Source organism: Anomaloglossus baeobatrachus, chromosome 4 (assembly GCF_048569485.1).
Source record: "Anomaloglossus baeobatrachus isolate aAnoBae1 chromosome 4, aAnoBae1.hap1, whole genome shotgun sequence".
Classification (NCBI taxonomy): domain Eukaryota; kingdom Metazoa; phylum Chordata; class Amphibia; order Anura; family Aromobatidae; genus Anomaloglossus; species Anomaloglossus baeobatrachus.
The window spans coordinates 490,638,628-490,652,436 of record NC_134356.1 but is presented as its reverse complement, the minus strand read 5'-3'; the positions used below and the strand labels follow the sequence as shown (position 1 = coordinate 490,652,436).

The 13,809-nt window shown below is 49.9% G+C and overlaps 1 protein-coding gene across 2 annotated transcripts in view; it reads right to left on the bottom strand.

The window, feature by feature from the left end:
* Positions 1-13,809, bottom strand: part of MYO5C (myosin VC) — a 296,937-nt gene that overhangs the window by 99,862 nt on the left and 183,266 nt on the right. For both annotated transcript variants that reach the window (XM_075345779.1, XM_075345780.1), the window contains 3 exons: positions 9,285-9,382; positions 2,461-2,547; positions 2,159-2,270 (listed from right to left, as the gene is read on the bottom strand). In XM_075345779.1, the coding sequence (XP_075201894.1) occupies positions 2,159-2,270; positions 2,461-2,547; positions 9,285-9,382 (297 nt within the window). The remainder of the gene's footprint in view (positions 1-2,158; positions 2,271-2,460; positions 2,548-9,284; positions 9,383-13,809) is intronic.

The following is a 13,809-nucleotide window of genomic DNA, read 5'->3' as shown; positions in this document are numbered from 1 at the left end:
TCAACAGGTGTGCCAGGCAGCTACCTGGTCCAGTCTGCACACTTTCACCAAGCATTATCAGGTGCATACCTATGCTTCGGCGGATGCCAGCTTAGGTAGAAGAGTCCTGCAGGCGGCAGTGACACCCCCGTAGGGGAGGGCTGTTTTGCAGCTCTAACATGAGGTATTTATTTACCCACCCAGGGACAGCTTTTGGACGTCCCAATCGTCTGGGTCTCCCAATAGAGCGCTGAAGAAGAAGGGAATTTTGTTACTTACCGTAAATTCCTTTTCTTCTAGCTCTTATTGGGAGACCCAGCACCCGCCCTGTTGTCCTTCGGGATGTTTTTTTGTTGTTTGCGGGTACACATGTTGTTCATGTTGAACGGTTTTTCAGTTCTCCGATGTTATTCGGAGTTAATTTGTTTAAACCAGTTATTGGCTTCCTCCTTCTTGCTTTGGCACTAAAACTGGAGAACCCGTGATGCCACGGGGGGGTATAGCCAGAGGGGGAGGGGCCTTGCACTTTTAATGTAGTGCTTTGTGTGGCCTCCAGAGGGCAGTAGCTATACCCCAATCGTCTGGGTCTCCCAATAAGAGCTAGAAGAAAAGGAATTTACGGTAAGTAACAAAATTCCCTTCTTCTCATCACTAGAGTTTACCTGAGTCATTTGCTGTCTGGGAGTGGAGGTGAAAGCACCTCTGTTAGTCAGCACTGCTAGAGGCTAACTGGGTCTGAGGACATATGAAACACCCATATTGACGGCTTTGTTTATTGTGTTTTTCCTTATACTTATGTGTATCGCCCCGCGCTCGGCTGCAGCCGAACCGCTCGGATCCGGGCTCGTTGGTGGGTGGCTTGAGCGTCTCCGGACCCGGGGTCACTTCGCTCTGAAAGGGTGCTGGCGCTACTTAGGGGGGTGGTAGGTAGGTGTATTGGCCAGAGCCGTGTTTGAGTTCGTGACGCCACCCACAGGTTGTGGTGAAGGTGGACACCACCGCTGCGGTTACTGGGCACCCAGGGCAGATAGTGATGCAGCAAGGTGTTAACTCCTCCGTGGGCAGGGGTGGTGGCCCCAGGACCCGTTGGGGAGAGCTGGGTGGTGCAGGGCGGTGCGCGGCCGGATGGCACTGTTGTACTCACTGTTATTGACACAGACAAGTCTCTGGTAAACAAAGTTGATGGTGGTCGGTGCCCGCAGCCAGCTGCGTCTGGTCCCCCACCCGGTTTGGTGGTCTTGGCCTTTCTCCTGCACCATGTTGTGTATATGTAGACTGCCTGCGCTTCAGCGACGGGAGTCCGCTCCTTGGCTGTGTGTATGTCGGGAGAGCCCGTTTGCCCGCAGACGCTGGCCCATGGGATCTCTCTGCCTGTGCGGTGGCTTTCTATCCCCCTCGGTGGGCTGTTGTCTTCAGTCGGGACTTGGGTGGGAAAGGACCTATAGTCCAGACCGCAATCAGTTAATTAACTGAGTCCTGTGGATTCTGGACCTCGTTTCAGGGTCTGAGAACCCCCCTGTGTGCTCCGGTTTCCGAGTCGGTTCCCCGGGTTGGTACCGGCGGGCCACTACCCTGGCCCGGTCCACCACGGTTACACCGATCCGTCTTCCAGGCTCCTGCAGGCTAAGGCCACCGTATGCCTCCTAGCCAAAGGTGCCCGGGCTCCAACCCCGGCACCTGTCAGACTCCTTCACTCTTCACTCACGGACCACTGACAACTCACTGACTTGACTTGTGTTTCCTGCCTCAGGCCCTCTGAACTCCTCGGTGGGCGTGGTCAACCACCTGATCCGCCCCCTGGTGTGTTCATCACGCTCTGAGGGAGGCGACTAGGGTTTATGGTTTGGCTGGTGTTACCTAATGAGGGACTGGTGTTGTGTGGGGTGCCATCTGTGACTACCTGGCTAGTCCACGGCGTCACATATGATGTGTATTTTCGTTTCCTGGAAGTTTATGTACTTTAAATAAATCTTCCTGGTTTTGATATAAATTATGCTGCCTGTGCCTACCTCAACTGCTGCCTATGAGTGAATCCCTTACAATATACACACACACACACACACACACACACACACACACACACACACACACACACACACACCTGGTAGAATATATGTCTAAATCACTAGTAACTCATTGGACATACTAAGTATTGTACTGAAAACATTCTGTTCCATACCTGGATTAGTCTCTGCAGTACAACTTTACAGATATTTTTCTTATCATTCAGGGACAACTCCTGCTGTGTCATTAAGATGCTATAACGCCCATAAAATTCTATATACGTCCATCTGAAATGAAATTACTACGATTAAATGAAAGCAAATAATTTTAGTAGAGATGACAAGATGGAGAAACGGGTTCTCAAGGATAGCCATATGTTCACCATGTCATGTTTAATAGGCACCTGATGGAGGAGTTCATATATACTCTGGAGCAGTCACAGACAATGTAATTCTAGGTGTAGATACGGAGATATACCTGGAGGGATAGCTTTGGGCACTTATTCGGATGGTTTCCAGGACTCCACATGCTCTTAGTTGCTGGACCACTCTTTGCGAGTCCAATCTGAAACAGTTAATAAAGAAGCTAGCATTTGTAAAGCAAATACAGTTAGGTCCAGAAATATTTGGACAGTGACACAAGTTTTGTTATTTTAGCTGTTTACAAAAACATGTTCAGAAATACAATTATATATATAATATGGGCTGAAAGTGCACACTCCCAGCTACAATATGAGAGTTTTCACATCCAAATCGGAGAAAGGGTTTAGGAATCATAGCTCTGTAATGCATAGCCTCCTCTTTTTCAAGGGACCAAAAGTAATTGGACAAGGAACTCCAAGGGCTGCAATTAACTCTGAAGGTGTCTCCCTCGTTAACCTGTAATCAATGAAGTAGTTAAAAGGTCTGGGGTTGATTACAGGTGTGTGGTTTTGCATTTGGAAGCTGTTGCTGTGACCAGACAACATGCGGTCTAAGGAACTCTCAATTGAGGTGAAGCAGAACATCCTGAGGCTGAAAAAAAAGAACAAATCCATCAGAGAGATAGCAGACATGCTTGGAGTAGCAAAATCAACAGTCGGGTACATTCTGAGAAAAAAGGAATTGACTGGTGAGCTTGGGAACTCAAAAAGGCCTGGGCGTCCACGGAGGACAACAGTGGTGGATGATCGCCGCATACTTTCTTTGGTGAAGAAGAACCCGTTCACAACATCAACTGAAGTCCAGAACACTCTCAGTGAAGTAGGTGTATCTGTCTCTAAGTCAACAGTAAAGAGAAGACTCCATGAAAGTAAATACAAAGGGTTCACATCTAGATGCAAACCATTCATCAATTCCAAAAATAGACAGGCCAGAGTTAAATTTGCTGAAAAACACCTCATGAAGCCAGCTCAGTTCTGGAAAAGTATTCTATGGACAGATGAGACAAAGATCAACCTGTACCAGAATGATGGGAAGAAAAAAGTTTGGAGAAGAAAGGGAACGGCACATGATCCAAGGCACACCACATCCTCTGTAAAACATGGTGGAGGCAACGTGATGGCATGGGCATGCATGGCTTTCAATGGCACTGGGTCACTTGTGTTTATTGATGACATAACAGCAGACAAGAGTAGCCGGATGAATTCTGAAGTGTACCGGGATATACTTTCAGCCCAGATTCAGCCAAATGCCGCAAAGTTGATCAGTCGGCGCTTCATAGTACAGATGGACAATGACCCCAAGCATACAGCCAAAGCTACCCAGGAGTTCATGAGTGCAAAAAAGTGGAACATTCTGCAATGGCCAAGTCAATCACCAGATCTTAACCCAATTGAGCATGCATTTCACTTGCTCAAATCCAGACTTAAGACGGAAAGACCCACAAACAAGCAAGACCTGAAGGCTGCAGCTGTAAAGGCCTGGCAAAGCATTAAGAAGGAGGAAACCCAGCGTTTGGTGATGTCCATGGGTTCCAGACTTAAGGCAGTGATTGCCTCCAAAGGATTCGCAACAAAATATTGAAAATAAAAATATTTTGTTTGGGTTTGGTTTATTTGTCCAATTACTTTTGACCTCCTAAAATGTGGAGTGTTTGTAAAGAAATGTGTACAATTCCTACAATTTCTATCAGATATTTTTGTTCAAACCTTCAAATTAAACGTTACAATCTGCACTTGAATTCTGTTGTAGAGGTTTCATTTCAAATCCAATGTGGTGGCATGCAGAACCCAACTCGCGAAAATTGTGTCACTGTCCAAATATTTCTGGACCTAACTATGTAGTAGTAAAATCCTGCAAATTAAAATCTATATATTAATTCAATGCCTTCAAAAAGTATTCATACACTGTGAACTTTTCCATATTTTTTCACATTATACCCAAAAACTTAAAATGTATTTTATTGGGATTTTATGTGATACACCAACACAAAGTAGCAAGTATTGGTGACGTATAAAAAAAATGATACATGGTTTTCTAAATATTTTAAAAGTATAAATCTGAAAATTATTCCCCTGAATCAATAGTTTATAGCACCATCTTTCACTGCAATTCCTGCTGTAAATCTTTTGGGATATAGAGACTACCAACTTTGCACATCTAGAGGCTGAATTTTTTGCCCATTTTTCATTGCAAAATAGCTCTAGATCACTCAGATTTGATGGAGAGTGTTTGTGACCAGCAATTTTCAAGTCTTATCACAGATTCTCAAGGAAATTTAGGCCTGGACATTCAACCACATAAATATACTTTGATCTTTTCTAAACCATTCCAATGTAAGTCTGGCAATATGTTTAAGGTTGTTTTCCTGCTGGAAGGTGAACTCATGCAGTGGTCTAAAGCCTTTTGCAGACTAACAGGTTTTCCTCCAGGATTGCCATATATTTAGCTCCACACATCTTGCCATCAACTCTGACCAGCTTCCCTGTCCCTGCTGAAAAAAAGCATCTCCACAGCAGGATGCTGCCACTACCATGTTTGATGGTGGGGATGGTGTTTTCAGGGTGATGTGCAGTGCTACTTTTCCAGCACACATAACGTGTTGCATTTTGCTCAAAAAGTTCTACTTTGGTCTCATCTGATCAGAGTACTTTCTTCCACATATCATGAAAGGTACACAGCGAGCATGTGGAACAAGATGCTCTAGTTTTCAATACAAGAATACTAGACTACAAGTTGCTCATAGTACAGTGAGCAGCCTGTTTGGCCTAAATGTGGTGCTATGGCTTTCAGCTTTTCTGAACTTGTCTCCCATAGAGCCTATCTGGGTTATCATTGATTGGCAATTGCAAAATGAGCTGCCAGCAGCGGATCTTGATGACAATCCATGTCATCCATATTGTGTACATATATAGAACAAAAAAAACCCTTAAATCTTGGCCCTATGTTAAGTATTCTTCCCTTGCATGTGATTCTTCCAAAGACATTACATTCATTATTCTGAGGATCATCAAAGGACAGATGAAAGTATGTATGAAATTGAGACCAATGTTATGTTATGATGAGCTGTGTGTATCCCAAGATACAAGCTTTGGTATGTAGCCACTGGTGCTGTCATTATATTTTGGGGAAATACTATGTGAAAACCTCCACCTTTCTGAGAATGTTCTTCTTCTATTTGGTGTAATACTTTATTATATTTCTATTTAGTTCACAAAAAAAGTAAGATATGAAGTGCTTTGCTTGCTCTCTAGGAGACTGCAAAGTCACAGACCAGTCAGAATGCCCATGCTGACACCTATCTACTGTTGAAAATGCATACAATCAATGCTTTAGCATCAGCATTAAACCACTGAGCAGAGAAAAAAGTTGTCGGTGTCTATTGAGTTAAAATTATAATTGTGATTCTCTCACTGAGAGCAATCAATCATCTTGTCTATTGAGATATTTTTTCTGTCACAACTTTTATTTTTTCATGCAGATTATCTTGTTTATGTCCATTCATTTAGATGTTACTTTGATAAGTTATTTACACAGTGAGCACACAGTGTCAGTGAGGGCATGTGTGCCTTGATGAGAATGTCCACACACAGACACAGTGTGTCACACACTTTCCCTTGTAGTGAGTGTCAGTGTGTGCACATTCTCATCACCCTCTTCTGCGTGTATGGCTGTGTGACGCCCTTGGACTAGTCAGGTCGTCACAGGGTACTGCATGTGTGTCGCCCCCGCGACAGCCGACAGGCTGCTCGGATCCGGATCCGCAGTGGCTCGAGGAGTCTCCGGACCCGAGGCGGGGTCACGCGGCCACTCAAATGAAAAGGGGTTATATACAAGGGGTGAAAAATAAAATTTGTGACGCCACCCACGGGTCGTGGTAATGGGTGATACCACCTCTGCTGCGTTTAGGGGAGCGCCCAGGAGCAATGGGATGACAGCTTGTGATGTTAACCTGTCCGTGGGCAGGGGGAAGGTGTCCCGGGGCTCGGTAGTGGAAGGATGGGGACCCGTCGGGAGGAAAGGGGCACAACGTACTCACACAGTCCAGAAATTCTGACACCGACAACAGGTAAATCAAAGTCCTGAATGCCCTGCAGATGTTGTTGGAGCACGCTGGGTCCGTGCCCTTTTGGCGTTGCTGGTTGCTCTGAAGCCTTGTCCCTTGACACTGTGTTTACTCTTTGTGGATCCCTTTTGCCTGAAACTACTCGGGTCCCGCTCACCTGTGTGGCTAACGGAGTGAGCTTGCTCTCAGGGTTCATGCTTGGGATTTTCTGGACGGTTTGGGAAGTCCTATCCCCCTCGTTGCGCTAGTACCCCGATTTTGGAGCGGGTGGAGAACAGCTCGTGAAGACTCCATCCTCGTCAGGTAAATTACTGGGCTGCGTGAAGCTACTTCCCAGCCTAGGGTCCGCGTACCTCGTCGTGCCCTGCACCCTGCTTGGTTGTAGCACAAGGCCGCCGAACTACCCTCCGTGGCAGTACCGTGCCCCTTGCCACTACACCCTGTGACCGGGGTTCCAGCTCCTTCAAGGCCAGGCCAACGTCTGGCACCTGGGACAGGTACAAGAGCCCAGCTCCGCAGTGTGATCTTTCACTGACACTGCTGCGCTCGAACTCTCCTACTCACTGACACTTCTGGCCCTCCTTCTACCATCCCTCCATCTGGGCGGCCCTATTCCCCTCAGGCTGCCCAATGGGTGTCTGGTGGGTGTGGTGCAGAATGTTCCTCAGGATTTGTGTATACCTGTTCTGAGCAACACCAAAGAGACAGGACCCATAACCAAGGAGGAGCAGGTACCATGCAGAAGGGCAGATTGCATAGCACCCTTGTGACGACCTGATAGGCCAGGGCGTCACACATGCTCTTTATCTCCCAGTGCAGGACTCAACCCCCATGGTTCTGGGTTCCTATCTTGCAGTATTGCCTCCACCAGCATCTACAAATCCTAGTCCCACCTCACACCACACCCTGTCAGGCACACCAGTGGGCTGCTAAGCTGGAATAGGGCCGCCCACCTAGGGGTCAGGCAGGAAGGTGGGAGGTGACAAGTCAGTCAGCTACAGGGGAGCAAAGAGTGGAGTGGTAGCCCTCGAGCTGTGAGGAGCTCGGAGGAAGCTGGGAGTTGGAGCTTCCAGGGGAAAAGCAGATTAGGTCGCAGACGGTGGTCTGGACCCGGTGGAGTTGGAGACCCGGTCGCGGGAGATTGGGAATGGGTGCCTGGCTAGTCTTGGAGGATAGCCAGCAGCCGCAGTTCAATAGCCGGGCTGGGACCGAAGGCACGTTGGGGTACATGGACCCTAGGTCGGGGAGAAGCTTTAAGCAACCTGGCTATTAACCTGCGGAGGACAGGGCCTATATGGACTGTTCCCACGAAGCTCAGAGATCGGGGGCATTAGTGCAACGAGGAGGATAGGGCTTTCCAAGCAAAACAGCCCACTGAAATTCCAAGCGTGAGCTACTGAGAGCAAGCTCCTCTGCTACTCATAGTAGGGAGCGGGGCCCGGAAAACTCCAAGCTTACGGGCCATCTGGACACTTTAAAATACTGTGCACGGAGGCAAGCCACAGACCACCAAGCAGTGCTGCAGGGAACGGAACCCGGACGAGCTCCCCAAGAGGGCAGTGGCACCCAGAGACTTGGTTTACCACATTGTCAGCATCTGCTTTCCTTCAGAGTGAGTACCTGATTAACCCCTGCAACCAGCGAGCCTGCGCTCCCCCTGCACTCCATTTCACCATCCAGAGTCCCGGGGCTTTCCGTACCCATGAAGGGTAATGTCATCTAGCTGCCCCACGCCATCACCCGGGGACTCCCAACGGCAGCGGCAGTACTCCCTATTACTGCACACCATGGGTGGCATCACAAACTATCTAAAATCCCCTGTAAATAACCCCCCATCATGTTTCGGCACGACTCCGAGCCCCCGGGTCCAGAGACCCTCGAGCCTCAAGTAGCGACGTCCGGATCTGAGTGGTTCGACCGTTGCTGGGGCGGTACACGTCCGAGACAGCTGCTCACTGCAAGCAGCATCACGCAGCTGCGGACAGGAAAATGATAGCGTGCATACAAAGACTTGTAGCCATGTTCATCTCTCTCCTCAGAATAGGCACCTCACTATACACAAGATCACAAAGCAGCGGACGGCCGATGCTGACAGTAGAAGGAGATGAAGGTGTGAACAGTGTCACTCAGGAGTGTAATAAGCATGCACTGACACTGTGTACTCTCAGCCAGTGTCAGTGTGTGCAAAGCTGGGGAATTCGATCAGGCAGTGATCCAAAGCGAACGCTGTTAATCACCATAATTGAAGGGTAAGATGATGGTAATTGAGGAAGCGGAACGGTGCACTGAGTCCTAGGCCACGCTAAGGATGCACTGAGGACCCCTCATTTACATATGTAATAAAACAGTTGTACACAAAATGAGGTTAATAAAATCTTCAGTACAATCTTCAGCACAATATATGATTGTTATAGTGGTAGGTCCACCATATGAATGCCGGAATAGTTAATTCTCAGTTTTGGCGGGTGACAAATATTGCCCATATGGAGCATAATGAACCCTACTACATTGCAAAATTATTGAAAAGTAATTTAATGAACACAACAAGAAGTTCAAAGTGTTGACTTGACCTTCAAGTTCCACAGATCTCAATCCATGGAGCATTTGTAAAATATACTGGAGACACAAATTCAATCCATGGAGATCCCATCTCACAATTTACAGGGTCTTCTACGAATGTCTTGGAGCCAGATAGCATTAAGCACTTTCAAGTTCTTGCTAGGATCAAGCCTTGGTAGAATAGAGCTGTTTAATGTTGTGTCTGATTATTGCATATCCATAAAATATAGAAGCTGCTGCTTTAGCTTCATACTTACTCAAAAGGAAGCTTGTCATCATTGGGTTTTATGCATCGGACATAATGCGGAGTGGTGGCATTAAGTGTCTCCATCAGTAAACACAGAGAGCTGCGAAACTGAAATGACAGAGAAAGCCATGACATATGATGCACAGAACACGCGGGCTGCATTATACAAGCTGCTACAGGGGAAAAGAGCAACAAAGGCTTTCATGCGGCTATATCTTCTTTTCTATGATCTCACTAACATAATTGGGCTGTTGCTACTTTTCTGTTATGCATATGTGTAGCACATTCCCAGTCATCATGAAGAACGGCTACAGAAGTGAAGGACAAGAGGAAGAAAGAACATAGGAGGAGTGAGAAGATGCGTTTCTGGTTTGTTACGTATTATCTATGTTTAGAATGTTTTGCCACATTACAAAATGTCCGCTTGTTAGTGAACATAGAGGATGTGATTCCATATCACAGGGAAAAATGAAACAGTTTGTACTAACTTTTTAGGCTATCCCGATCCATAGGATAGGGAATACCTTATTGATTGTTAGTGGTCCAAACACAGGGATCCCTGTACCCAGCTAGCTCCGGGGAGGGGGGGGGGTAAAGAATACAGTGCAGGTATACATGCTCAACCTCAGCTTCATTCAGATGGGGAACAATAAAGCACCATTCCCAGGATTTTCGGGGCCCACAATTATCATTAGGTAACCGATTACTTACAAATCTGGTTCAAACCCTTTAAAGAGAACCAACCATGAGAATTTTCATATATAAAGTAAAGCCAGTGCTATACTGGCACTAGGATGCTGAGATTAGCTTGTGTTCTGAGATTGGAGGTTTTATTTCAGAGATATGTCCAATTAAAGTTTCTGAAACGCACTTGTGACGCCCTGAGCAAGCCAGGGGTCACAGGTCACAACACCACATGCACCCCACATTCCCTGCAGGTACACACAAAGTCAAAACAGAAATCCTTGTTGCCTTCCTCCAGGGGCTGGTGTCCACACCAGGGGGTGGGCCAGGCGGTTGGCTCCACCCGCCAAGGAGTTCACAGCTCTGGAGGCGGGAAAACCAGGCAGATGAGTGTTAGAGTTGAAAGTGAAAGGAAGTGAAGTGAAGTGGTAAAGGAGGAAAGGAGGAGTAGTGACAGCAAGAAGCCTGAAGTTAGTCCGGGTGTGTGCCCCGGACTGAGACAGCAAGGTTGGCAGACGGCGGTGACCGTCTGCAGGCGAGACTGATTGGAGGTTGCCGAAAGGACCGTGGACGGGTGGTGACCCGGCGGTACCGGAGCGGTATACGAAGATTAGTCAGCACCAGGGCAGGGGCCTTTCGGATCCCGGCAAGGCTAGGAGTCGCCATAATTTGCCAAATCCGTCAGTGAAGGGGACGACTGTCTCCCAACAACCAAGTCCCGATTGAAGGCAACAGTCCGACCGTTAAGGGGAGACACCGCCACCGCCAAGGCACCAGTTTCCCAGGGCCAGCGCCTGCGGGCAAGAGTGGAGCTCCTCCGGCTCATATCCAAGCTGGGGAGCGGGTTACCGGTGGGAACCCATCGCTACCAAACAACAACACATAGATACAGGGAAGAGACCGTCACTGTCAACTGCAGGGGATATCAGCAACGCAACCGTCTGAGGGACCCGTCCAACCAGCCGTTTGTTTACCGAGAACTGTGTCGGGTTTACTGGCTGAGTGAGTACCTCCGTGCCGTGCGGCACAGCGCTGCCCCTGCACCTCCACAGGCCCCCCTACCTGCCTGCCCACCATCCCAACCCCATCACTGGGCCCCGGGATCACCAACCCCTACCCACGGAGGGGCAACACAACAACTGGCTGCTCCACACCATCACTCCCGGGATCCCCAGCCAGAGCAGCGGTGGTGTACACTCAATCACCACAACCGTGGGTGGCCTCACGGACAATAAACAATCCCCACACCCAAAAACCCCCTTTCACTCACGGGCGAGGAGCGCCGCTAGAGTCCCCGGGATCCGGCCCATCGCTCGAGCCACCGAGCAGCAGCAGGCCGCGGCAGCCGCGGCAGCCGGACCCGAGCAGTGGGAGAGCGCAGCGTCCCCTCCTCCGCTCGCGACAACTTGGCGTCACGAACAGGATCTTACCGCTCTGCCATCTGGTAGAGGTGCGCCTTGTTACCGCCGGAGGTGTCCGGCAGAAAAATTTCAGAAGCCGCCATCTTTGGCGCGAAGAGTTCCTGCTCGAGCGTCTTCTCGAGTAGCAGAGGCGCGAAGGCCAAAACCCCGCCCCGATAGAGGAGGGGCCGGAAAGAAGCTAAGGGGGACGCGATGGCGGCTGGCTGCATGTAAACGCAGCTATAAAGACAGGGACACGAATGGAGAGATGGCGGCGTCCTCGAATTGGAGCGCGGGAATCCCCGCAACCGGAGCACCCAAGCTCTGGGGGAAACGAGGAGGAGTAGCCTTTGAAGACTGCGGCCCGGGTGAGCTCCCCGCCGAGACCGAAGTTTGCCTGTTTATGTTTGAAAGTTTAAAATGATGATAAGAAATGAAACCGAACAGTTACCTGATTGTCCTACCGTGATTGAGAGAACCGGCCGTTGCCGACACCGTTGTCCCCGTGGGGACCGTTTAAAAAGTTGCATAAGGGACTCCTTATGGACAAGCCCGTGAACTTGCAGGGCAACCACAAACGTTAGTGGGATGTAAATAAAAATCTGTTTGTTGCAGCTACCGTTACCGCCTCCGGAGAGGCAGGTTGGAGGGAGGGCCCGCAGTAGAGCCGGCTGGGGCCCAGCCACCACAGGAACCGGTGGCTACCCTCTGGAGGGGAAGGACAGATCCCGCTCGGGTAACTTGTGCTGGACTGGGGTCAAGGGGTGCTGCCTGGGTTTTAGGGGCAGCATCAGGGCCAGGTTACTTGGGTGGGAGAGAGCGGCAGTCGCAACCGTTTGTTACCGTAAAGTTTAAGAAATGTGCCTCCCGATGTGGGATGATGTCATAAATTGTAAATATGTTACCGTTTTCTACTTTTTTCAGAAAAACAAAAGGAAAATAAAACCGGTGTTGGACGGGCAGCCCGAGGACGGTCTGCGTTTTGCTAAGGGGGAATGTGACGCCCTGGGCAAGCCAGGGATCACAGGTCACAACACCACACGCACCCCACATTCCCTGCAGGTACACACAAAGTCAAAACATAAATCCTTGTTGCCTTCCTCCAGGGGCTGGTGTCCACACCAGGGGGTGGGCCAGGCGGTTGGCTCCACCCGCCAAGGAGTTCACAGCTCTGGAGGCGGGAAAACCAGGCAGATGAGTGTTAGAGTTGAAAGTGAAAGGAAGTGAAGTGAAGTGGTAAAGGAGGAAAGGAGGAGTAGTGACAGCAAGAAGCCTGAAGTTAGTCCGGGTGTGTGCCCCGGACTGAGACAGCAAGGTTGGCAGACGGCGGTGACCGTCTGCAGGCGAGACTGATCGGAGGTTGCCGAAAGGACCGTGGACGGGTGGTTGCCCGGCGGTACCGGAGCGGTATACGAAGATTAGTCAGCACCAGGGCAGGGGCCTTTCGGATCCCGGCAAGGCTAGGAGTCGCCATAATTTGCCAAATCCGTCAGTGAAGGGGACGACTGTCTCCCAACAACCAAGTCCCGATTGAAGGCAACAGTCCGACCGTTAAGGGGAGACACCGCCACCGCCAAGGCACCAGTTTCCCAGGGCCAGCGCCTGCGGGCAAGAGTGGAGCTCCTCCGGCTCATATCCAAGCTGGGGAGCGGGTTACCGGTGGGAACCCATCGCTACCAAACAACAACACATAGGTGCAGGGAAGACACCGTCACCGTCAACTGCAGGGGATATCAGCAACGCAACCGTCTGAGGGACCCGTCCAACCAGTCGTTTGTTTACCGAGAACTGTGTCGTGTTTACTGGCTGAGTGAGTACCTCCGTGCCGTGCGGCACAGCGCTGCCCCTGCGCCCCTGCACCTCCACAGGCCCCCCTACCCGCCTGCCCACCATCCCAACCCCATCACTGGGCCCCGGGATCACCAACCCCTTCCCACGGAGGGGCAACACAACAACTGGCTGCTCCACACCATCACTCCCGGGCTCCCCAGCCAGAGCAGCGGTAGTGTACACTCAATCACCACAACCGTGGGTGGCGTCACGGACAATAAACAATCCCCACACCCAAAAACCCCCTTTCACTCACGGGCGAGGAGCGCCGCTAGAGTCCCCGGGATCCGGCCCATCGCTCGAGCCACCGAGGAGCAGCAGGCCGCGGCAGCCGGACCCGAGCAGTGGGAGAGCGCGGCGTCCCCTCCTCCGCCCGCGACACACTGCTATTTGATTGATAGCAGCTATAGAATATCTAATATGTGGGTCAGGTTTTGCTATCTATTCCTATCCCTGTCTGCCTCCCTGACCCTGGTAGATGCTAGACTGTATGGGCTGCATTTCAAACACACCCCTATCACGTGACAGAAATTACTGCTAATTGGAAGGAGCCCATACAGTCTAGCATCTACCAAGGCCAGGCAGCAGACATGGGTGGGAATAGATAGTAAAATCAGACCC